Genomic DNA, 24,372 nt, shown 5'->3' with positions numbered 1-24,372 from the left:
GGGGAGCAGACCCTCACGTAGCCCCACGTCCCCTGTGTCCCCAGTGTCCCTGACGTCCCCAATGTCCCTGATGTCCCCAATGTCCCTTGATGTCCCCAATGTCCCTGATGTCCCCATTGCCCCTGATGTCCCCAATGTCCCCATTGTCCCTGATGGTCCCACAGGTGTCCCCCAGGTCCCCCATGTCCCCAACGCACGGGTTTGGGGAGCAGACCCTCACGTAGCCCCACGTCCCCCTGTGTCCCAGTGTCCCTGATGTCCCCAATGTCCCCCATGTCCCTATTGTCCCTGCTGTCCCCGCTGTCCCCGCTGTCCCCAGTGTCCCCGCTGTCCCCAGTGTCCCCGCTGTCCCCGTCCCACCTGACGGCGGCGAGGGGCCGGTGCCAGGGCTTGCGGGAGCAGACCCTCACGTAGCCCCATGTCCCCCTGTGTCCCCAGTGTCCCCGCTGTCCCCAATGTCCCCGCTGTCCCTATTGTCCCTGATGTCCCCACTGTCCCCACTGTCCCCAGTGTCCCCGCTGTCCCCGCTGTCCCCAGTGTCCCCGCTGTCCCCGTCCCACCTGACGGCGGCGAGGGGCCGGTGCCAGGCTTGCGGGAGCAGACCCTCACGTAGTCCTTCTTGTTGACGTTCTCCAGGAACTTGACGTAGAGCCGCTGGTACCGGTTCTTGGCGTCCCAAAGTACCCCAGGTACTGCGGGGGGGGGCACGGGGGGGGGCACGGGGGAGGAGAGGGGGGGGGGGAGGGTCAGGCCAGGACCGCCCCCCCGTCCCTCCTTCAGGGACCCACATACACCCCCAGGGACCCACATACCCACCCCCCCCCCCCCGGGGACCCACGTACCCCCCCCATACCCCCCCCCAGGGATCCCCATAACCCCCCCCCCCCAACCCCCCCCCCAGGGACCCCCGTACCCCCCAACACCCCCCCGGCCCAGGAACCCAATTACTGCTCCCACCTCACCCCACACCCCCCCCAGGGACCCCCATACCCACCCCAGGGACCCCCATAACCCCCCCCAAGCCCCCCCAGGGACCCCCGTACCCCCCCAACGCCCCCCCCAGGGAACCCAATTACCGCCCCCCCCCCCCACACCATACCCCCCCAGGGACCCACGTACCCCCCCCCCCCCCCAAACAGACCCCCCCCAGGGACCCCCATACCCCCCCCCAGGGACCCCTGTACCCCCCCAACGCCCCCCCCCCCCTCCCCAGGGAACCCAATTACCGCCCCCCCCCCAACACCATACCCCCCCCAGGGACCCACGTACCCCCCCCCCCCCCCAGGACCCCCCCCCCAGGGACCCCCATACCCCCCCCCAGGGACCCACATAACCCCCCCCCAAGGACCCCTGTACCCCCCCAACACCCCCCCCCCAGGGAACCCCATTACCCCCCCCCCCCCACACCCCCAGGGACCCCCAACCCCCCCCCCAGGGACCCCCATAGCCCCCCTAGGGACCCACATAACGCCCCCCCCCCCCCCCCCCCCCGGGACCCCCATACCCCCCCAGGGACCCACGTACCCCCCCCCCCCCCCCCCATATTTTGGGTGGGTTCCCATATTTTTTGGGGGGGGGGGTCCCACATTTTGGGGGGGTCCCAGGCTTTGGGGGGGGCTCCCACCTTTGTACTTGGGGTCCCATATTTTTGGGGAGGGTTGCCATATTTTTTGGGGGGGGTCCCACATTTTTTGGGTGGGGTCCCATATTTTAGGGGGCTCCATATTTTTAGGGGGGGTCCCATTTTGGGGGGGTCCCAGATTTTAGGGGGGGCTCCCACCTTTGTACTTGGGGTCCCATATTTTGGGGAGGTTTCCCATATTTTTTGGGGGGTTCCCATATTTTTTGGGGGGGTCCCACATTTGGGTGGGTTCCCATATTTTGGGGGGGGGTCCCACATTTTGGGGGGGTCCCAGATTTTAGCGGGGGGGCTCCCACCTTTGTACTTGGGGTCCCATATTTTTGGGGAGGTTTCCCATATTTTTTGGGGGGGTTCCCATATTTTTCGGGGGGGGTCCCATATTTTGGGGGGGGGGGCCACATTTTGGGGGGGTCCCAGATTTTAGGGGGGGGCTCCCACCTTTGTGCTTGGGGTCCTGTATTTTTTGGGGGGGGTGTCCCATATTTTGGGGGGGGTCCCACATTTTGGGGGGGTCCTATATTTTTTTGGGGGGGTCCCACCTTTTTGGGTGGGTTCCCATATTTTGGGGGGGGGTCCCACATTTTGGGGGGGTCCCAGGCTTTGGGGGGGGCTCCCACCTTTGTGCTTGGGGTCCCATATTTTTGGGGAGGGTTGCCATATTTTTTGGGGGGGGGTCCCACATTTTTTGGGTGGGGTCCCATATTTTTTTGGGTGGGGTCCCATATTTTTCGGGGGGGGTCCCACATTTGGGGGGGTCCCAGGCTTTGGGGGGGCTCCCACCTTTGTACTTGGGGTCCCATATTTTGGGGAGGGTTGCCATATTTTTTTGGGGGGGGGTCCCACATTTTTTGGGTGGGGTCCCATTTTTAGGGGGGGTCCCATTTTGGGGGGGGTCCCAGATTTTAGGGGGGGGGCTCCCACCTTTGTACTTGGGGTTCCATATTTTTGGGGAGGTTTCCCATATTTTTTGGGGGGGTCCCACATTTGGGTGGGTTCCCATATTTTGGGGGGGGGTCCCACATTTTGGGGGGGTCCCAGATTTTAGGGGGGGGCTCCCACCTTTGTACTTGGGGTCCCATATTTTTGGGGAGGTTTCCCATATTTTTTGGGGGGGTTCCCATATTTTGGGGGGGGGTCCCACATTTTGGGGGGGTCCCAGGCTTTGGGGGGGGCTCCCACCTTTGTACTTGGGGTCCCATATTTTTGGGGAGGGTTGCCATATTTTTTCGGGGGGGGTGTCCCCACATTTTGGGGGGGGTCCCACATTTTGGGTGGGGTCCCATATTTTTCAGGGGGGTCCCACATTTGGGGGGGCTCCCAGGCTTTGGGGGGGGCTCCCACCTTTGTACTTGGGGTCCCATATTTTTTGGGGGGGTTCCCACATTTTTTGGGGGGGGTCCCATATTTTTTGGGGGGTGTCCCCCACATTTTGGGGGGGGGGTCCCACATTTTGGGTGGGTTCCCATATTTTGGGGGGGGTCCCACATTTTGGGGGGGTCCCAGGCTTTGGGGGGGGCTCCCACCTTTGTACTTGGGGTCCCATATTTTTGGGGAGGGTTGCCATATTTTTTCGGGGGGGGTGTCCCACATTTTGGGGGGGGTCCCACATTTTGGGTGGGGTCCCATATTTTTCAGGGGGGGTCCCACATTTGGGGGGGCTCCCAGGCTTTGGGGGGGGCTCCCACCTTTGTACTTGGGGTCCCATATTTTTTGGGGGGGTTCCCACATTTTTTGGGGGGGGTCCCATATTTTTTGGGGGGTGTCCCCCACATTTTGGGGGGGGGGTCCCACATTTTGGGTGGGTTCCCATATTTTGGGGGGGTCCCACATTTTGGGGGGGTCCCAGGCTTTGGGGGGGGCTCCCACCTTTGTACTTGGGGTCCCATATTTTTAGGGAGGTTTCCCATATTTTTTGGGGGGGGGTCCCATATTTTTCGGGGGGGGTCCCATATTTTGGGGGGGAGGGGCCACATTTTGGGGGGGTCCCAGATTTTAGGGGGGGGCTCCCACCTTTGTGCTTGGGGTCCTGTATTTTTTGGGGGGGGTGTCCCATATTTTTGGGGGGGGTCCCACATTTTGGGGGGGTCCTATATTTTTTGGGGGGGTCCCACCTTTTTGGGTGGGTTCCCATATTTTGGGGGGGGTCCCACATTTGGGGGGGGTCCCAGGCTTTGGGGGGGCTCCCACCTTTGTGCTTGGGGTCCCATTTTTTTGGGGTGGGGTCCCATATTTTTTGGGGGGGGTCCCATATTTTTTGGGGGGGGTGTCCCACATTTTGGGCGGGGTCCCACATTTTGGGTGGGTTCCCATATTTTGGGGGGGGGGTCCCACATTTTGGGGGAGTCCCAGGCTTTGGGGGGGGCTCCCACCTTTGTGCTTGGGGTCCCATTTTTTTGAGGTGGGTTCCCATATTTTTTGGGGGGGTTCCCACATTTTTTGGGTGGGGTCCCATATTTTTCGGGGGGGGGTCCCACATTTGGGGGGGGTCCCAGGCTTTGGGGGGGGCTCCCACCTTTGCGCTTGGGCTCCCCTATTTTTTGAGGTGGGTTGCCATATTTTTCGGGTGGGTTCCCCCTATTTTTTGGTGGGGGGGGGGGGGTGGGGGGGGGGGGTGTCCCGTATATTATTTTTTTTGGGGTGGGGGGGGGGCCGGGGGGGGGGGGGCACTCACGTTGCTGGTGGCGCAGAACTGGCGCTGCCCGTCCTTGATCTCGGGGGTGAACTTCTGCAGCAGCGCCTTCTGCACCCGCCAGATGGGGGGGGGCTCCCGGCCCGTCTGCAGCGCCAGCTGAGGGGGGGGGGGCGTGGGGGGGTCACGGAGTTGGGGGGGGGGGGGGGGGTCTGCCCCCCCCCCCACCACCACTTTGTCCCCGCCCCCAGCTCACAGAGTTTGAGGCCAAGTTACCCCCCCCCCCCCCAGCCCAGCGGCGACGCTGAAGTTGGGCAGCGAGACCCAGGGGGGGCACCGGGGGGGGGCTGTGACTCCCAGTGACTCCCAGTGACTCCCAGTAACTCCCAGTGTCTCCTCCAGTGCATCCCAGGGCTCCCAGTGCCTCCTAATGCCTTTCCCAGTCCCACCTCCAGTCACTCCCAGTCCCTCCCAGTGCCTCTCCCAGTGCATCCCAGTAACTCCCAGTGAATCCCAGTGTCTCCTCCAGTGCATCCCAGTGCTCCCAGTGCCTCCTAATGCCCCTCCCAGTGCCTCCCAGTGCCTTCCAGCGCCCTCAGACCCTCTCCCAGTGCATCCCAGTGACTCCCAGTGCCTCCCAGTCTCTCTCCCAGTGACTCCCAGTAACTCCCAGTGTCTCTCCCAGTGCATCCCAGTGACTCCCAGTAACTCCCAGTGTCTCTCCCAATGCCTCCCAGACCCTCTCCCAGTGCCTCCCAGTGCCTCCCAGTGCCTCCTAGTGCGTCTCCCAGTGCCTCCCAGCACCCCCAGACCCTCTCCCAGTGCCTCCCAGTCACTCCCAGTGCCTCTCCCAGTGCCTCCCAGTGCCTCCCAGCGCCCCCAGACCGTCTCCCAGTGCCTCCCAGCGCCCCCAGACCCTCTCCCAGTGCCTCCCAGTGCCTCCTAGTGCGTCTCCCAGTGCCTCCCAGCGCCCCCAGACCCTCTCCCAGTGCCTCCCAGTGCCTCCCAGTGACTCCCAGTGCCTCCTAGTGCCTCTCCCAGTGCCTCCCAGTGCCTCCTAGTGCGTCTCCCAGTGCCTCCCAGCACCCCCAGACCCTCTCCCAGTGCCTCCCAGTCACTCCCAGTGCCTCTCCCAGTTCCTCCCAGTGACTCCCAGTGCCCCCAGACCCTCTCCCAGTGCCTCCCCGTGCCTCCCAGTGCCTCCTTGTGCCTCCCAGTGCCTGCCAGCGTCCCCAGACCCTCTCCCAGTGCCTCCCAGTGCATCCCAGTGCCTCCCAGCGCCCCCAGTCCCTCTCCCAGTGCCTCCCAGTCACTCCCAGTGCCTCCCAGTGCCTCTCCCAGTGCCTCCCAGCACCCCCAGACCCTCTCCCAGTGCCTCCCAGTGCCTCCCAGTGCCTCCCAGTGCCTCCCAGCACCCCCAGACCCTCTCCCAGTGCCTCCCAGTCACTCCCAGTGCATCCCAGTGTCTCTCCCAGTGCCTCGCAGCACGCCCAGACCCTCTCCCAGTGCCTCCCAGTGCCTCCCAGTGCCTCCCAGTGCCTCTCCCAGTGCCTCCCAGCGCCCCCAGACCCTCTCCCAGTGCCTCTCCCAGTGCCTCCCAGTGCCTCCTAGTGTGTCTCCCAGTGCCTCCCAGCGCCCCCAGACCGTCTCCCAGTGCCTCCCAGTCACTCCCAGTGCCTCTCCCAGTGCCTCTCCCAGTGCCTCTCCCAGTGCCTCCCAGTGCCCCCAGACCCTCTCCCAGTGCCTCCCAGTAACTCTCAGTCACTTCCAGGGCCTCTCCCAGTCACTCCCAGTGCCTCCCATTGACTTCCAGTGTACCCCAGTGCCCCTCCCAGTGCCTCCCAGTAACTCCAAGTGACTCCCAGTGTCTCCTCCAGTGCATCCCAGTGCTCCCAGTGCCTCCTAATGCCTCTCCCAGTGCCTCCCAGTGCCTTCCAGCGCCCTCAGACCCTCTCCCAGTGCATCCCAGTGACTCCCAGTGCCTCCCAGTCTCTCTCCCAGTGCATCCCAGTGACTCCCAGTGCCTCTCCCAGTGCATCCCAGTGACTCCCAGTGCCTCCTAGTGCGTCTCACAGTGCCTCCCAGCACCCCCAGACCCTCTCCCAGTGCCTCCCAGTCACTCCCAGTGCCTCTCCCAGTGCCTCCCAGCGCCCCCAGACCATCTCCCAGTGCCTCCCAGTGCCTCCCAGCACCCCCAGACCCTCTCCCAGTGCCTCCCAGTGCCTCCCAGTGCCTCCTAGTGCGTCTCCCAGTGCCTCCCAGCGCCCCCAGACCCTCTCCCAGTGCCTCCCAGTGCCTCCCAGTGACTCCCAGTGCCTCCTAGTGCCTCTCCCAGTGCCTCCCAGTGCCTCCTAGTGCCTCTCCCAGTGCCTCCCAGTGCCTCCCAGACCCTCTCCCAGTGCCTCCCAGTGCCTCCCAGCACCCCCAGACCCTCTCCCAGTGCCTCCCAGTGACTCCCAGTGCCTCCTAGTGCCTCTCCCAGTGCCTCCTAGTGCGTCTCCCAGTGCCTCCCAGTGCCTCCCAGACCCTCTCCCAGTGCCTCCCAGTGCCTCCCAGCACCCCCAGACTCTCTCCCAGTGCCTCCCAGTCACTCCCAGTGCCTCTCCCAGTCACTCCCAGTGCCTCCCAGCGCCCCCAGACCCTCTCCCAGTGCCTCCCAGCGCCTCCCAGTGCCCACCTTGAGGGCCTGGATGTCCTCCACGCGCACGACGAACTCGTCCCTCTCGCGGAAGATGCCCTCGCCCCCGCTCTCGGCCTCGTCCTCGTCGGTGTCCCCGCAGACGGCCGCCGTCTCCTGCTTCTTGGCCAGGTGCAGCGGCCGCGAGTCCTCGGGCTCCTCGCGCTCGGGGGAGGGGGGGGCCGGCGTCGCCTCGGGCTGGGGGTGGGGGGTGGGGGGGCCGGGGGGGGGGCGGACGCCACCTTGGCCAGCGGAGGGGGGGACGGCGGGGCCACCGGGGCCACCGGCGGCGGCGGCAGCTGCAGGGGGGGGTCGGGCTGGGAAGGCTCCGAGGGGACGGGGCTGGGGGGCTTCTCCTCCGGCGGGGGGACGTCTGCGGGGGGGGACGGGGGGGGACGGGGACAGAAAAAAAAAAAAAAAAGGGGGGGGTCAGGGCTTGGGGAGCAATGGGGTGTGTGTGGGGGGGGCGGTCTGTGGGGCCCAGGAGGGGCTCGGGGGAGGGTTCTATGGGGCCCAGGGGGGCTCTGTGGGTCCCAGGAGGGGCTCAGGGGGGTTCTATGTGTCCCAGGGGGGCTCTGTGGGCCCCAGGAGGGGCTCGAGGAGGGTTCTATGGGTCCCAGGGGGTCTCTATGGGTCCCAGGAGGGGTTCTATGGGTCCCAGGGGGGCTCTGTGGGTCCCAGGAGGGGCTCAGGGGGGGTTCTATGGGTCCCAGGGGGGCTCTGTGGGTCCCAGGAGGGGTTCTATGGGTCCCAAGGGGGTTCTGTAGGTCCCAAGAGGGGCTCGAGGAGGGTTCTATGGGTCCCAGGGGGTCTCTATGGGTCCCAGGAGGGGTTCTACGGGGCCCAGGGGGGCTCTGTGGGGCCCAGGAGGGGCTCAGGGGGGGTTCTATGGGTCCCAGGGGGGCTCCGTGGGGCCCAGGAGGGGTTCTATGGGCCCCAGGAGGGGCTCGGGGAGGGTTCTATGGGGCCCAGGAGGTCTCTAAGGCTCCCATGATGGTTCCAGAAGGTCTCTATGGGTCCCAGGAGGTCCCCCAGGAAGTCCCTATGGGTCCCAGGAGGTCTCTAAGGCTCCTGTGACGGTTCCAGAAGGTCTCTATGGGTCCCAGGAGGTCCCCCAGAAGATCTCTATGGGTCCCAGTGTCTCCCAATGTCTCCCTATGGGTCCCAGGAGGTCTCTAAGGCTCCCATGATGGTTCCAGAAGGTCTCTATGGGTCCCAGGAGGTCCCCCAGGAAGTCTCTATGGGTCCCAGGAGGTCTCTAAGGCTCCCATGATGGTTCCAGAAGGTCTCTATGGGTCCCAGGAGGTCCCCCAGGAAGTCCCTATGGGTCCCAGGAGGTCTCTAAGGCTCCTGTGACGGTTCCAGAAGATCTCTATGGGCCCCAGGAGGTCCCCCAGAAGATCTCTATGGGTCCCAGTGTCTCCCAATGTCTCCCTATGGGTCCCAGGACGGTCCTATGGTTCCCATGATGGTTCCAGAAGGTCTCTATGGGTCCCAGGAGGTCCTCCAGGAAGTCTCTATGGGTCCCAGGAGGTCCCCCAGGAAGTCTCTATGGGTCCCAGGAGGTCTCTAAGGCTCCCATGATGGTTCCAGAAGGTCTCTATGGGCCCCAGGAGGTCCCCCAGGAAGTCCCTATGGGTCCCAGTGTCTCCCAATGTCTCCCTATGGGTCCCAGGAGGTCTCTAAGGCTCCCATGATGGTTCCAGAAGGTCTCTATGGCCCCCAGGAGGTCCCCCAGGAAGTCCCTATGGGTCCCAGTGTCTCCCAATGTCTCCCTATGGGTCCCAGGACAGTCCTATGGCTCCCATGATGGTTCTAGAAGGTCTCTATGGGCCCCAGGAGGTCCCCCAGGAGGTCCCTATGGGTCCCAGGACGTCCCCCAGGAGGTCCCTATGGGTCCCAGGACATCTCTAAGGCTCCCATGATGGTTCCAGAAGGTCTCTATGGGCCCCAGGAGGTCCCTATGGGTCCCAGGAGGTCTCTAAGGCTCCCGTGATGGTTCCAGAAGGTCTCTATGGCCCCCAGGAGGTCCCCCAGGAAGTCCCTATGGGTCCCAGTGTCTCCCAATGTCTCCCTATGGGTCCCAGGACGGTCCTATGGCTCCCATGATGGTTCCAGAAGGTCTCTCTGGGCCCCAGCGTCTCCCTACACACCCCGGTTCGGGGCAGGGTGGGTGGGTGGGTGGAGGAAGTCGGGTTGGGGGGTAACGCGACCCCCCACCACCCCCGCGCGGGCGGCCGTCACCCACCGGGGGGGTCGGGGTCCTTGCGGTCGGCGGGGTCGTAGAGGGCGGAGATGGCGGAGGAGATGCTCTTCTGGAGGTCCTGGTTCTTGCTGACGGAGTCTTCCTCGTCGGAGGAGAAGGAGGGCAACGTCTCCAGGTTGCGCTTCAGCTCCTCGTCCAGGCGCTTGCAGGGGCTGGGACAGGCCATCACCAGCCCTTCGCCTTCCGCCCCTTCCAACCCCCCCCCGGCCAGCAGCTGGGGGGGCCCCACGGCGAAAGGTTGGGGCTGTTGGGGCGGCGGGGGGGAGCGGCGGCGGCGGCGGCGGCGGCGGCGACCCCCCCGCCCCCGCCGCGGGGGGTCTTGGAAGGGCTGGCGTTGGCCGGGGGAAGGTTTTGGCGTTTGCCGGATTTGAGGAAATCCAAGAAGGAAGCCATGAAACCCGACTTCATCTCCGGCTGCTTCTCTTCCACCTCCCGGATCTTCTGCTTGATGCGTTCCCGCGTCTGGCTGCTCTCCAGCTGCTGGGGGAGGGCGGGGGGGGCAGGTTCGGTACCCGGTTGGGCCGGGGGAGGGAGAGGAAGGACCCCCCCGGCTAAAGAAAGAGGGGAGCAACCATCCGGACCCAGCTGGGGATCCCCCGCCTTCGGCGCCGCCAGCTTGATCTGGGGGGGGGGGGGGAAAGGAGGGAGGGGGGGGGGGGGGAGAAGAAAAAAAAAAAAAAGGGGGAAATGTCGGAGGCGGGGGGGGGGGAGTCCCGGTGACCCCCCCCCCCCCGCCCCGAGAGCTCGAAGCGCCCCCGACATCGCCCAGTGTCCCCCTTCCCGCCCAGTATCTCCCAGTTCCCCCCCAGAGAGCTCCCAAGGGCTGAAAATCAGGAAGAACTTCCCAAAAAAAGACCAACCCACCCCCCCACCCCCCCCCCGACTTTGCCCCCCCCAACCTTCACCTCCAAAGACCCCAGAACATCCCCCGGGGCACCAAGACCCGCTCAAAGACCCCCACATCCTCATCTTGAGAGGGTTCAGGGGCTTCAAGCCATTGCTACGTCCAACCTTGGGGCTTTCGGGGGCCATCAGAGGGTCAAAGACCAGGAAGAACCCCCCCAAAACGACCAAACCCACCCTTTTCCCCCCAAATTTGACCTCCCAAGACCTCAGAATATCCCCCAGTGCCCCAAAACCTCCTCAAAGACCCCCACATCCTCAACCTGAGCAGACTGAGAGTCTTCAAGCCTTTGCTACGTCCAACCTTGGAGCTTTTGAGGGCCATCAGAGGGTCAAAGACCAGGAAGAACCCCGAAAAATGACCAAACCCACCCTTTTCCCCCAAACTTTGACCTCCCAAGACCTCGGAACATCTCCAACACACCAAAACCCCATCAAAGTCCCCCAGATCCTCATCTCGAGGGTCTTGAAGGGCTTCAAGCCATAGCTACGTCCAACCTTGGGGCCTTCTGGGGTCATCAGAGGATCAAAGACCAGGAAAAACTCCCCAAAAAACACCAAACACATATTTTCTCCCCAACCTTGACATGCAAAGACCTCGGAACATCCCCCGGGGCCCCAAAACCTCCTCAAAGACTCCCACATCCTCAACCTGAGCAGATTGTGGGTCTTCAAGCCATTGCTACGTCCAACCTTGGGGCCTTCTGGGGTCATCAGAGGGTCAAAGACCAGGAAAAAAACCCCAAAAAACACCAAACACACCACTTCCCCCCAACCTTCACCTCCCAAGACCTTGTAACGTCCTCCAGTGCCCCAAAACCCACTCGAAGTACCCCAGATCCTCATCTCGAGAGGGTTGAGGGTCTTCAAGCCATTGCTACGTCCAACCTTGGGGCTTTCGGGGGCCATCAGAGGGTCAAAGACCAGGAAGAACCCCCCAAAATGACCAAACCCACCCTTTTCCCCCAAACTTTGACCTCCCAAGACCTCGGAACATCCCCCAGCGCCCCAAAACCTCCTCAAAGACCCCCACATCCTCAACGTGAGCAGATTGTGGGTTTTCAAGCCATTGCTACGTCCAACCTTGGGGCTTTCGGGGGCCATCAGAGGGTCAAAAACCAGGAAGAACACCTCAAAATGACCAAACCCACCCTTTTCCCCCAAACTTTGACGTCCAAAGACCTCAGAACATCTCCAACACACCAAAACCCCATCAAAGTCCCCCAGATCCTCATCTTGAGGGGCTTCAGGGGCTTCAAGCCATTGCTGCATCCAACCTGGGGGTTTTCGGGGGCCATCAGAGGGTCAAAGACCAGGAAGAACCCCCCAAAACGACCAAACACACCCTCTTCCCCCTCAACTTTGACCTCCAAAGACCTCGCAACATCCCCCAGCGCCCCAAAACCTCCTCAAAGACCCCCACATCCTCAACCTGAGCAGACTGAGAGTCTTCAAGCCTTTGCTACATCCAACCTTGGAGCTTTTGAGGGCCATCAGAGGGTCAAAGACCAGGAAGAACCCCTCAAAATGACCAAACCCACCCTTTTCCCCCCAAACTTTGACCTCCAAAGACCTCGGAACATCTCCAACACACCAAAACCCCATCAAAGTCCCCCAGATCCTTATCTCGAGGGGCTTGAAGGGCTTCAAGCCATTGCTACGTCCAACCTTGGGGCCTTCTGGGGTCATCAGAGGATCAAAGACCAGGAAAAACTCCCCAAAAAACACCAAACACATATTTTCTCCCCAACCTTGACCTCCAAAGACCTCGGAACATCCCCCGGGGCCCCAAAACCTCCTCAAAGCCCCCCGGATCCTCAACCTGAGCAGATTGTGGGTCTTCAAGCCATTGCTACGTCCAACCTTGGGGCTTTTGAGGGCCATCAGAGGGTCAAAGACCAGGAAGAACCCCTCAAAATGACCAAACCCACCCTTTTCCCCCAAACTTTGATGTCCAAAGACCTCAGAACATCTCCAACACACCAAAACCCCGTCAAAGTCCCCCAGATCCTCATCTTGAGGGGCTTCAGGGGCTTCAAGCCATTGCTACGTCCAACCTGGGGGTTTTCGGGGGCCATCAGAGGCTCAAAGACCAGGAAGAACCCCCCCAAAAGACCAAACCCACCCTTTTCCCCCTCAACTTTGACCTCCAAAGACCTCGGAACGTCCTCCAGCGCCCCAAAACCTCCTCAAAGCCCCGCAGATCCTCAACCTGAGCAGATTGAGGGGCTTCAAGCCATCGCTACGTCCAACCTTGGAGCTTTTGAGGGCCATCAGAGGGTCAAAGACCAGGAAGAACCCCCAAAACGACCAAACCCACTCTCTTCCCCCCAAACTTTGACCTCCCAAGACCTCGGAACATCCCCCAGCGCCCCAAAACCTCCTCAAAGACCCCCACATCCTCATCTTGAGGGGCTTGAGGGTCATCAAGCCATTGCTGCGTCCAACCTTGGAGCTTTCGGGAACCATCAGAGGGTCAAAGACCAGGAAAAACCCCTCAAAATGACCAAACCCACTCTCTTCCCCCTCAACTTTGACCTCCCAAGACCTCGGAACATCCCCCAGCGCCCCAAAACCTCCTCAAAGACCCCCAGATCCTCAACCTGAGCAGATTGAGGGGCTTCAAGCCATTGCTACGTCCAACCTTGGGGCCTTCTGGGGTCATCAGAGGGTCAAAGACCAGGAAAAACCCCCCAAAACGACCAAACCCACCCTCTTCCCCCTCAACTTTGACCTCCCAAGACCTCGGAACATCCCCCAGTGCCCCAAAACCCCCTCAAAGCCCCCCACATCCTCAAGCTGAGCAGATTGAGGGGCTTCAAACCATTGCTACGTCCAACCTTGGAGCTTTCAGGGGCCATCAGAGGGTCAAAGACCAGGAAGAACCCCTCAAAATGACCAAACCCACCCTTTTCCCCCCAAACTTTGACCTCCAAAGACCTCGGAACATCTCCAACCACACCAAAACTCCATCAAAGTCCCCCAGATCCTTATCTCGAGGGTCTTGAAGGGCTTCAAGCCATTGCTACGTCCAACCTTGGAGCTTTTGAGGGCCATCAGAGGGTCAAAGACCAGGAAGACCCCCCAAAATGACCAAACCCACCCCTTTTCCCCCAAATTTGACCTCCCAAGACTCGGAACATCCCCCAGCGCCCCAAAACCCTCCTCAAAGACCCCCACATCCTCATCTTGAGGGGCTTGAGCGTCATCAAGCCATTGTTGCGTCCAACCTTGGAGCTTTTAGGGGCCATCAGAGGGTCAAAGACCAGGAAAAACCCCCCAAAAAAACACCAAACACACCATTTCCCCCCAACCTTCACCTCCCAAGACCTCGGAACATCCTCCAGCGCCCCAAAACCTCCTCAAAGACCCCCCCCCAGATCCTCACCTTGAGGGGTTTGAGGGGCTCGAGGCCGTTGCTGTCGCCCCCCTCCTCGCCGCCCTTCTTGCCCCTTCCCCGTCCTCTTCCCCGGGGTTTTTTGGCTCCGTCGGGGTTGAGGAACCCGGGCGGTTCCGCCAGAGGTCGGATGCGGGGTCGTCCCCGGGGCCGGGGGGGTCCTTCTCGTTTGGGTTTGGTGGGTTTGCGGCCCCTTTTTTTGGGGGCCGGGTGGGGGGCCGGGGTGGGGGCAGAAGTCGATGTCGCCCATGGGGCTGAGGCTGGGCCGAGCGCGGCAGCTGGAGATGAGGTCGGGGAGGAGGTCGGGCAGGCGGCGGCTGTTGAGGCGGATGTCGGCGGGGACGTCGGCTTTGTCCTCGTCGTCCTCGAACTCGTACTCCTGGGCGTAGGTTTTTTTCGGGGGGGGGAAAGGGTCCCGCTTGCGGAGGAGGTGGAAGGAGGAGGTTTTGAGGAGCTTCTTGGGTTTGGAGGAGCAGAAGAGCGGGGCGGCCATGGGGGTTTGGTCCCTTTCGCCCGTGCTCTGGATGAGGCCCAAGGGTTCGGCGTTGACGGTGGAGGGCAGCTCGTGCTTCGGGGGTCCATGCCCAAAGGCGGGGGGTCGGCGGCGCCGTCGGGGGGGCAGAAAGCCGGGTAGCTCTGCCCGAGGTCGTAAGCTTGGGCCTTCAGAGCTTCGGAACGGGTTTCCAAGGCGGCGTTGCCGTCCTCTTCCTCTTCCTCGGCGCTTTTGGCGAAATCTTCCGGGGGGGGCCGAACATGTCCTCCATGCCGGGGAAAAAACCCGGTCCTCGTCCTGCAGCAGGGCGTCGGGGAAGCAGATGGAGGTGAGGGGGACGAAGCGGTTCTTGCCCCCCGCCGGGCTCCCCCCTTCGGCAAACTGGTCCTTGGCTTCCAACTGGGAAGTGGCCACCCCCTGGCCGGCTTCGGGATCCAGCAGGTGGGGGGGCGGCCCTTGCACCCCCCCGCTTTGCCCCAGGTGAGGTTCCAGACCCAAAGGGGGTTCCAAAAAGTCTTGGATTTCTTGGGGGGCGGGCAGCACCTCCATGGGTTCGGGGGGCAGCGGCGGGGGGGCCGCTTGGGGGTCCAGCCCCTGCGACCTCACGTGGGCTTGGTGGAGGTGGGCTTCCAGAAGCATCTGCGGGGAAGGGGCGGCCGGGGGGGCCGGAGGAGCCGGGGGGGCCGGGGGTGGAGGCGGGGGGGGCGGGGGGGGGCGGGGGGGGCGGCATGCGTTGCTGTTCCAGCAGGTGGACGTCGAGGGGGGGCCGGGTTTTGGGGCGGGGGGGGTGCAGCTGGCTCTGGGTGTGGGTGAGGACGGAGGGGAGGAGGGAACCCCCCGGCCCCACGGCTACCGGCCCCACCGGCACCGGCCCTAATTCCGGGGGGGGTTCCAAAAGGAGAGCGTGAGGTTCCAAGGGGGGGCCCTCGGCCACCAGCCGCCCGTGTTCGGGGGTTTTGGGCAAGTAAGGGTGAGGTTGCCCCAACTCCTTGCCGCTAGCCAAATGCTCGCCCGCCTTCTTCAGCTCCTGCCCGTAAGAATCCAGCTGGGGAGGGGGGGGGGGAGGAGGAGGCGGGGGGGGCTGGTGGCCGTAATGCACCACCGAGGTGGCCGCTAGCCCCTCGCCCCCCCCGCCGGCCCCTCGGTAGTCCTTGGCTCGCTCGGGTTTTTTCTTTTCTTTCAGAAGGGCCAATTCCAGCGCCCCCGGCCCTTCCAGGTTGGAATTGGGCCGGATGACGCTCTGCAGCTGGTACCTCTCCTCCGCTTTGCCCAAAGCCCGTAACCCCCTAAATTTTTGCCCGCCCCCCCCCTCTCTTCGCAAGCCCCCAACGTTTCGGCCGGGCCGCGGGGCTGGGGGGGGCTGGGGGCTTGGAGAAGGTGTTGGATGAGAAAATCCTCGTCCTCGCTGCGGTCGGGGGCCAAAAGCTCCGCGTCCCCTTTCCCCCCTTTGCCGAAAGCCGAGGCCGGGGGGGGCGGCGGAGGAGGAGGAGGAGGAGGAGGAGGAGGTGGAGGAGGCGGGGGGGGAGGAGGCGGCGGGGGGGGCTGGGGGGTTCTTTCCAACCCCCCCGGCGTCCCCCCGCCGCCCCCGCCGCCGCCGCCGCCCCCCCCGTAAGCCGGGGCCAGGAAAGAAGGGGATAAAACGCTCCCTAAATATTTTTGGGATTGGCCGGGGGAGGCCCCGCTCTGGGGGCGGGCGGCGGGGGGGGACTGGAGGGGGCGGATGATGGGCGAAGGGCTGGACCCCCCCAAGGCGGCGTAGGGCAAGGGGGCCGGCATGGCCGGCGAGTGGCCGGTGCTGTAGCTGAGGGAGGGGCTGGCGGTGGGTAAACCCTGGGAGGGGGCCGGGGGGCCGTAAGCCCCCCCTTGCCCCCCCTCGGGTTGCACCCCGTAGGGCAACGCTTGGAGTTGTTCCGGGGAATAGGTTTGCCCTTGGCTAACGCAAGGTTGGAGCCCTTGGCCCCCTTGGCTACCACTCTGCCCCCCCGCCGGGGGGTAAGCGGGGGCTTTGCCCCCCAATTCCCCTCCCTGGCCCCCGCTGAAACCCCCCCCGCCTTGCCCGCCACCCCCCAAACTCTGCGGGGCCGGGGGGTTGGCGCCGTACCCTCCGGCCGGCCCCATGGCTAGTAAATTGGGGGGTTGGCCGGGAGAATAAGCGGGAGATTGGCTGGCGATGACGGAGCTGGCTTTGGGGGTGCTGGGGGTGTAACTGCTTTGGCACTTGGGGGTCCCGGCTCCGGATCGGGGGGTTTGTCTGGAAGCCGAATAACTTTTACTTTTGGCTCCCGCGTTCCCCCCCCCGCCCCCGGCGTTGGCGTTCCCCGAATAAGCCGCCGGCGATTGAATGATGGGCCGATAATTGGGGGTGGTTTCTTGCCGGGGGGCCGAAGGGTTTTTGGGGGGTTGGGGGGGGTTGCCGTCGGCGCCGGCGGGGGATTGTTCCCCCAAAGGGCTGCAGGAAAGCCCGGCCCGATGCGGCATCTGTTGGTAGGTGCCGGCGCAGCTCAGGTAATGCTGGAGGCTGGGGGTGGCCGGCGGGGGGGGGAGCTGGGATTGGGCCCCCACCGGCCGCTGGTAGTGTTTGATGACGCTGTCCTGCCGGGGGACGGCCCTGTCCCCCCCCACCCCGCCGCCGCCTCCGCCGCCCCCGCCGCCCCCGCCGCCCCCTCCGCCGCCCCCGCCCGCGCCGCCCCCGAAAACGGAGGCGTTATAAATCTGGGGGGGTTGCTCGGCGGGGGCGGCCAAAGGAGCGGAGAGGAGGTTGAACTGGGAGGAACTGGGAGGGGGCCGGTAAGGGGGGGTTTGGGAAGGTAAAGCGGAACCCAGGACGGCCCCCCCCAAGCGGTCGAAACCCAAAGCCGGGGCGGGTTGAGCGGGTTTGATGTGCAGCAAAGGGTCGTGGGGGGAGAGGAGCCCGTTGGAGCCGGGGCTGAAGGCCGCCTCCGGTAAACTCAAGGGGGGGGTCACCGGAAAACTCCGCCCGCTGAAAGGAGCCGGGTGCTGGTACGCGCTCAGCGCCGACGACGATGGAAAAGTGCCGGAACCCGGTAAAGCTCCCGAAATGAAAAGTTCGGCCGGCGCCGGCGTGTGCATGGCTGCGGGGAGAGAGACACGGAGACGCCACCGTGAGCGCGGGCCTCCCGCCGCCGGGAGGGGCCTCCTGGGGCAAGCGCGGACCCCCCTGGGGCAAGCGCGGACCCCCCTGGGGCAAGTGGGGACCCCCCCGGGGCAAGGAGAGGCTCCCTGGGGCAAGTAGGGGCTCCCTGGGCTAAGTAAGGGCTCCCTGGGGCAAGTGGAAACCCCCCTGGGGCAAGTGGGCACCCCCTGGGGCAAGTGGGGGATCCCTGGGCTAAGTAAGGGCTCCCTGGGGCAAGCGGAAACCCCCCTGGGGCAAGCGCGGACCCCCCTGGGGCAAGCACGGACCCCCCTGGGGCAAGGAGAGGCTCCATGAGGCAAGTAGGGGATCCCTGGAGTAAATGGAAACCCCCCTGGGGCAAGTAGGGGCTCTCTGGGGCAAGTAGAGGCCTCCTGGGGCAAGTAGGGGATCCCTGGGGCAAGTAGGGGCCTCCTGAGGCAAGTGCAGACCCCCCTGGGGCAAGGAGAGGCTCCCTGGGGCAAGTAGGGGATCCCTGGGGTAAGTAGGGGCTCCCTGGAGCAAGTAGGGGCCTCCTGGGGCAAGTGGGCAACCCCCTGGGGCAAGGAGAGGCTCCCTGGGACAAACAGGGGCTCCCTGGGGCAAGTGCGGACCCCCTTGGGGCAAGGAGAGGCTCCCTGGGGCAAGTAGGGGCTCCCTGGAGCAAACAGAGGCTCCCTGGGGCAAGTGGAAACCCCCCTGGGGCAAGCACAGACCCCCTGGGGCAAAGAGAGGCTCCCTGTGGCAAATAGCAGCTCCCTGGGGCAAGTAGGGGCCTCCTGGGGCAAGGAGAGGCTCCCTAGGGCAAGTAGGGGATCCCTGGGGCAAGCAGGGGCCTCCTGGGGCAAGTGCGGACCCCCCTGGGGCAAGTGCGGACCCCCCTGGGGCAAGGAGAGGCTCCCTGGGGCAAGTACGGGACCCCTGGGGTAAGTAGGGGCTCCCTGGGGCAAATGGAAACCCCCCTGGGGCAAGTAGAGGCTCTCTGGGGCAAGTGGGGGCTCCCTGGGGCAAGTGGGGACCCTCCTGGGGCAAGTAGGGGCTCCCTATGGCAAGTATGGACGCCCCTGGGGCAAGCATGGACGCCCCTGGGGCAAGCGGGGGAACCCTGGGGCAAGTGGGGACCCCCCTGGGGCAAATAGGGACTCCCTGGTGCAAGTGGGGACCCCCTCGGGCAAGTGGGGAGACTCTGGGGCAAGTGGGGACCCCCCAGAGCAGGATAAGACCCCCCCAGGGGCAATTCCAACCCCCCCAAGGCAGGACAGGACCCTATGGGGCAGGACAGGACCCTGGGGGGCAGGATGGGACCCCCCCGGACAGAATAAGACCCTGCTAGAAGCCCGACAGGACCCTGGGGGGCAGAATGAGCCCCCCCAGGGCAGGACAAGACCCGCCCCCAGGGCAGAATAAGACCCCCCCCCGGGCAAGATATGACCCTGTGGGGCAGAATAAGCCCCCCCAGGAACAGGATGGGACCCCCCCGAACAGAACAAGACCCTTCTAGAGGCACAACAGGACCCTGGGGGGCAGAATAAGCCCCCCCAGGGCAGGACAGGACCCCCCCCGGGCAGGATATGACCCTGTGGGGCAGAATAACCCCCCCCAGGGGCAGGATGGGACCCCCCCGGGCAGGACAGGACCCCCCCAAACACAATAAGACCCTTCTAGAGGCACGACAGGACCCTGGGGTGAACTATGAACCCCCCCAGGCAGGACAGGACCCACCCCAGAGCAGAATAAGACCCCCCCCCCGGGCAAGATATGACCCTGGGGAGCAGAATAAGCCCCCCCAAGGGCAGGACAGGACCCCCCCAAACACAATAAAACCCTTCTAGAAGCACAACAGGACCCTGGGGGGAAGACTAAGCTCTCCCAGGGCCAACAGACCCCCCCCAGCCCGGGACGACAGGCCCCCCCCTGCCCCTGCCAAGGTGGGGCCGTGCCCCCCCCCTGCCCCAGACCCACCAGTCTGCCAGGAGGGGGTGCGGAACTGGGAGAGCAGGGAGGAGGCGGAAGGGCCCGGCTGCGGCGCCCGCGACTCCAGCGCCGAGATGAGGTTCATGACGGAGGCGTCGGGGGCGCCCCCCCCCGCGTGGTGCAGCCCCGTCTCGAACAGCCCCGACAGCCCTGGGGACACGGGGACAGCTCGGGGACACCGCCAGGGGGACGCGGGGACACTGGGGCGCTGAACCCCCCCCTGTCCCCCCACCCCCCGGGACATGGGGACAGCTCGGGGACACTGGGGCGGTGAAACTCCCCCCCTCCGGGACATGGGGACACCTCGGGGATGACGCAGAGACACCGGGGCACTGAACCCCCCCAACCCCCGGGACAGGGGGACAGCTTGGGGACACCGTGGGGGGGGACGCAGGGACACCGGGACGCTGAACCCCCCCCTCCTGGGACAGGGGGACAGCTCGGGGACACCGCGGGGGGGGACGTGGGGACACCGGGGCGGTGAAACCCACCCCCACCCCCGGGACATGGGGACACCTCGGGGACACTGCGGGGGGGACGCATGGACACCGGGGCACTGAACCCCCCCAACCCCCGGGACAGGGGGACAGCTTGGGGACACCGCGGGGGGGGCACGCGGGGACACCGGGGCGGTGAAACTCCCCCCCCCCCCCGGGACATGGGGACAGCTCAGGGACACCGCCACGGGGACGCAGGGACACTGGGGCGCTGAACCCCCCCCGTCCCCCCACCCCCCGGGACATGGGGACAGCTCGGGGACACGGGGACACTGGGGCGGTGAAACTCCCCCCCCCCTCCCGGGACATGGGGACACCTCGGGGACACCGCCATGGGGACGCGGGGACACTGGGGCGCTGAACCCCCCCCTCCCGGGACATGGGGACAGCTCGGGGACACCGCGGGGGGGACACGGGGACACCAGGGTGGTGAAACCCCCCCCCGTCCCCCCCCACCCCGGGACACGGCCACAGCTCGGGGACACCGCGGGGACACAGGGACACCGGGGCGCTGAACCCCCCCAACCCCCGGGACAGGGGGACAGCTCGGGGACACCGGGGGGACAGCATGGGGACACCATGGGGCTGACCCCCCCTGGGGACACAGGGACAGCGTGGGGACACCGCAGGGCTGACCCCCCCGGGGACACAGGGACAGCTTGGGGACACCGCGGGGACACCGTGGGGACACCGGGGCGCTGAACCCCCCCACCCCCGGGACATGGGGACAGCTCGGGGACACCACGGGAGGGACACGGGGACACCGGGGCGATGAAACCCCCCCCCCCACCCCCGGGACATGGGGACAGCTTGGGGACACCGCAAGGACACGGGGACACCGGGATGGTGAAACCCCCCCCCCGTCCCCCCCCACCCCAGGACATGGGGACAGCGCGGGGACACAGGGACACCGGGAGGACAGCATGGGGACACCACAGAGCTGACCCCCCCCCCGGGGACACGGGGACACTGCGGGGATATGGGGACACCGCAGGACTGACCCCCCCCCCCCCCGGGACACAGGGACAGCACGGGGACATGGGGACACCGTGGGGCTGACCCCCCCGGGGACACGGGGACACCGCGGGGACATGGGGACACCATGGGGCTGACCCCCCCGGGGACACAGGGACAGCTTGGGGACACCACGGGGACACCATGGGGCTGAGACTCCTGGGGACATGGGGACACCGCGGGGACATGGGGACACCGCGGGACTGACCCCCTCGCGGACACAGGGACAGCACGGGGACATGGGGACACCGTGGGGCTGACCCCCCCGGGGACACGGGGACACCGCAGGGACATGGGGACACCGCAGGACTGACCCCCCCGGGGACACGGGGACAGCTTGGGGACACCGGTGGCCCCGTGTCCCCGGGGGAAGAGCTTGGGGACACCGTGGGGCCACCGTGGGGACACCGGTGGCCCCGTTTCCCTGGGGAACTGGGGACAGTTTGGGGACGTCGCAGCTGTCCCTCCCTAGGGGGGGAGGGGACAGCTGGGGGACAGCGGGAGGACAGCGGTGGCCCTACTTCTGCGGGGGCTACAGGTTGGGGACGGTTTGGGGACACCGGTGGCCCCGCTTGCCCGGGGGAGGGGGGGACGGTTCGGGGACAGCCGCGGGGTTGGGAGGACGGGGGGTGACGGGGGGTGGCGGTGATGGGGGGGTCGCGGTGACAGGGTGACGGGGTGACAGGGCGACACAGGGACACAGTGACAGGGGGTTGGGGGGGTGGCGGTGACGGGGGGGTGGCAGGGACGGGGTGACTTGGGGTGACGGGGGGTCATGGTGACAAGGAGTCAGGGTGACGCAGGGACACGGTGACAGGGGCTTAGGGGGGTGGCGGTGACGGGGGGGTGGTGGTGACGGGGTGACTTGGGGTGACACGGGGTTGCGGTGACAGAGTGACGGGGTCACGCGGCGTCAGGATGACGCGGTGTCAGGGTGACAGGGCGACGCAGAGACACGGTGACAGGGGGTTGGGGGGATGGCGGTGACGGGGTGACTTGGGGTGACGCGGGGTCGCGGTGACAGGGTGACGGGGTGACACAGGGACACGGTGACAGGGGGTTGGCGGGGTGGCGGTGACGGGGGGGTGGCAGTGATGGGGTGACTCGGGGTGACGGGGGGTCGCGGTGACGGGGTCACGCGGTGTCAGGATGACATGGTGTCTGGGAGTCGGGGTGACGCAGGGACACGGTGACAAGAGCTTGGGGGGGTGGCGGTGACCGGGGGGTGGCGGGGACGGGGTGACTCGGGGTGACAGGGGGGTTGCGGTGACAGGGTGACGGGGTGACACAGGGACACGGTGACAAGGGGTTGGGGGGGTGGCGGGGACGGGGTGACTTGGGGTGACAGGGGGTTGCGGTGACAGGCTGACGCGGTGTCAGGATGACACGGTGTCGGGGAGTCGGGGTGACGCAGGGACACGGTGACAGGGGGTTGGGGGGGTCGCGGTGACAGGGTGACTCAGGGTGACGGGGGGTCGCGGTGACGGGGTCACGCGGTGTCAGGATGACGTGGTGTCGGGGAGTCGGGGTGACGCAGGGACACGGTGACAGAGCGTTGGGGGGGTGGCGGTGACAGGGTGATAACAGGTTGCGGTGACAGGGTGTCGGGGTGTGGCGGCAACTCAAGGTGACGCGGGGTTGGGGGGTCATGGGGTCGGGGTGACTCGGGTTGACAGGGGGTCGCGGTGACAGGGGAGACAGCGGGTGGCGGTGACAGGGTGAGGGGATGACGCGGTGACGGGGGGGTGGTGATTCGGGGGATGGGGGCGACACGGTGACAGGGCGTGGCGGCGATTCGGGGTGACGGAGGGTGGGGGTGTCACGGCGATGGGGGGGGTCACGGTGAGGGGGTGACGCAGGGTCGGGGGGTCGCGGTGACTCAGGGTGACGCAGGGTCGGGGGGTCACGGGGGGGCACGGTGTCCGGGGCACGGGGTGATGTGGTGAGGGGGGGTCGGGGGCGGCGCGGTGACAGGGTAACGGGGTGTCATGGGGTCAGGGTGTTGTGGTGACAGGGGCACGGGGCGTCACGGGGTCAGGGGGACGGGGGGACGCGGTGAGGGGGGGTCGGGGGTTCGTGGTGGCAGGGTGACGGGGCGTCGCAGGGTCGGGGTGACGCGGTGCTGGGGGTTCAGGCAGACCGGGTGACGCAGTGAGGGGGGGGCGGGGTGTCACGGTGACAGGGTGACGGGGTGTCAGAGGGTCAGGGTGTCGCGGGGTCATGGGGACAGGGGGACGCGGTGACAGGGTGTCACGGGGTCAGGGTGACACGGGGACGGGGGGTCAGGCAGACGGGGTGACGCGGTGAGGGGGGGTCAGGGGTGTCGCGGTGTCAGGGGGACGCGGTGAGGGGGGATCGGGGTGTCGTGGCGACAGGGTGACGGGGCATCGCGGGGTCGGGGTGTCGTGGTGACAGGGGGACATGGTGAGGGGGGGTCGGGGGGTCGCGGTGACAGGGGGACGGGGTGTCGTGGTGAGGGGGGGGTCAGGCAGACAGGGGGACGCGGTGAGGGGGGGTCAGGGTGTTGTGGTGACGGGGACGGGGTGTTGCGGGGTCAGGATGTCGTGGTGAGGGGGGGTCAGGCAGACGGGGTGACGCAGCGAGGGGGGGTCGGGGTGTCGCGGTGACAGGGGGACGGGGGGAGGCGGTGATGGGGGGTCGACGCGACACGGTGGCAGGGTGACATAGCATCAAGGGGACGGGGGGAGTCACGGTGTCGGGGGGACGCGCTGACGGGGGATCAGGGGGACGCGGTGTCGGGGGGTGGGGGCCGACGTGGTGACGGGGGGGTCGGGGCGACACGGTGTCGGGGGGTGGGGGCCGACGTGGTGACGGGGGGGTCGGGGCGACACGGTGTCGGGGGGTGGGGGCCGACGTGGTGACGGGGGGGTCAGGGGTTCGCGGTGTCAGGGTGACGGGGGGACGCAGTGTGAGGGGGGGTCCAGGGGTGTCACAGTGACAGGGGGTCGGGGCAACGCGGTGTCAGGGGGACGGGGGGACGTGGTGAGGGGGGGTGGGGGGTTCGCGGTGTCAGGGTGATGGGGTGACGTGGTGAGGGGGGTCAGGGGTGTCGCGGTGACAGGGTGACGGGGTGTCGCGGGGTCAGGGTGACGCGGTGATGGGGGCTCGGGGTGACGCGGTGTCAGGGCGACATAACGTCAAGGACATGGGGGGGGTCACGGTGACGGGGGGTCGCGGTGTCGGGGGGACGCGGTGACGGGGGGGTGGGGGCCGACATGGTGCCGGGGGGGTCGGGGCGTCGCGGGGTCGGGGCGACGCGGTGTCAGGGGGACGGGGGGACGGGGTGCCGCGGTGCCGGGGGGAGGGTTGGGGTGTCGCGGTGCCGGGGGGGGGGGTCGGGGTGCCGGGGGGGGGGTCGGGGGGGGTCGGGGTGCCGTACCTGCGGGGTGGTGGTTGGTGGCATAGCCCTGCAGCGGGTGGTGGGTGCTGTAGGGCTGACGGTGCAGCAGGTCGGGGTCGGGGTGCGACGCCCGCGAGCCCCCGTACACCAGGCTGGGGGGGGGATGGGACACGAAGGGAGAGGGGGGGGGGGTCAGGGACAGGCGGCTCCCGCCGTTCCCATCCCCCCCCTTTGCGTCGTTAAACTCCCCCCCCCCCCCCCAATCGCCCCGGCGTGCAACAGGCGCGAAACACGGCAGCGAAATGCCACAGGTGGGTGCCAGCACCCCGGGGACCCCCCCCCACCAGCACCCTGGGGACCCTGCACCCCACACACCAGCACCCTGGGGA

At 66.2% G+C, this 24,372-nt stretch overlaps 1 protein-coding gene across 1 annotated transcript in view; it reads right to left on the bottom strand.

Moving 5' to 3' along the window:
- Positions 1-560: 560 nt before the first annotated feature.
- The window catches only part of PRR12 (proline rich 12), a gene marked incomplete at its 3' end in the record, with an annotated part of 30,216 nt that continues 6,404 nt past the window's right edge, over positions 561-24,372 (bottom strand). Inside the window, 16 exon segments of the mRNA XM_074571386.1 lie at positions 561-677; positions 680-692; positions 4,314-4,430; positions 6,949-7,200; positions 7,203-7,321; positions 9,197-9,305; positions 9,581-9,835; positions 13,506-13,739; positions 13,741-14,087; positions 14,090-14,263; positions 14,266-14,292; positions 14,295-14,610; positions 14,612-15,289; positions 15,292-17,099; positions 19,100-19,261; positions 24,023-24,135. Of these exon segments, the coding sequence (XP_074427487.1) occupies positions 561-677; positions 680-692; positions 4,314-4,430; positions 6,949-7,200; positions 7,203-7,321; positions 9,197-9,305; positions 9,581-9,835; positions 13,506-13,739; positions 13,741-14,087; positions 14,090-14,263; positions 14,266-14,292; positions 14,295-14,610; positions 14,612-15,289; positions 15,292-17,099; positions 19,100-19,261; positions 24,023-24,135 (4,841 nt within the window).

This window comes from Larus michahellis, unplaced genomic scaffold (genome assembly GCF_964199755.1).
Source record: "Larus michahellis unplaced genomic scaffold, bLarMic1.1 SCAFFOLD_471, whole genome shotgun sequence".
In the NCBI taxonomy this organism is placed as follows: domain Eukaryota; kingdom Metazoa; phylum Chordata; class Aves; order Charadriiformes; family Laridae; genus Larus; species Larus michahellis.
This window is presented reverse-complemented; position numbering and strand designations above follow the sequence as displayed.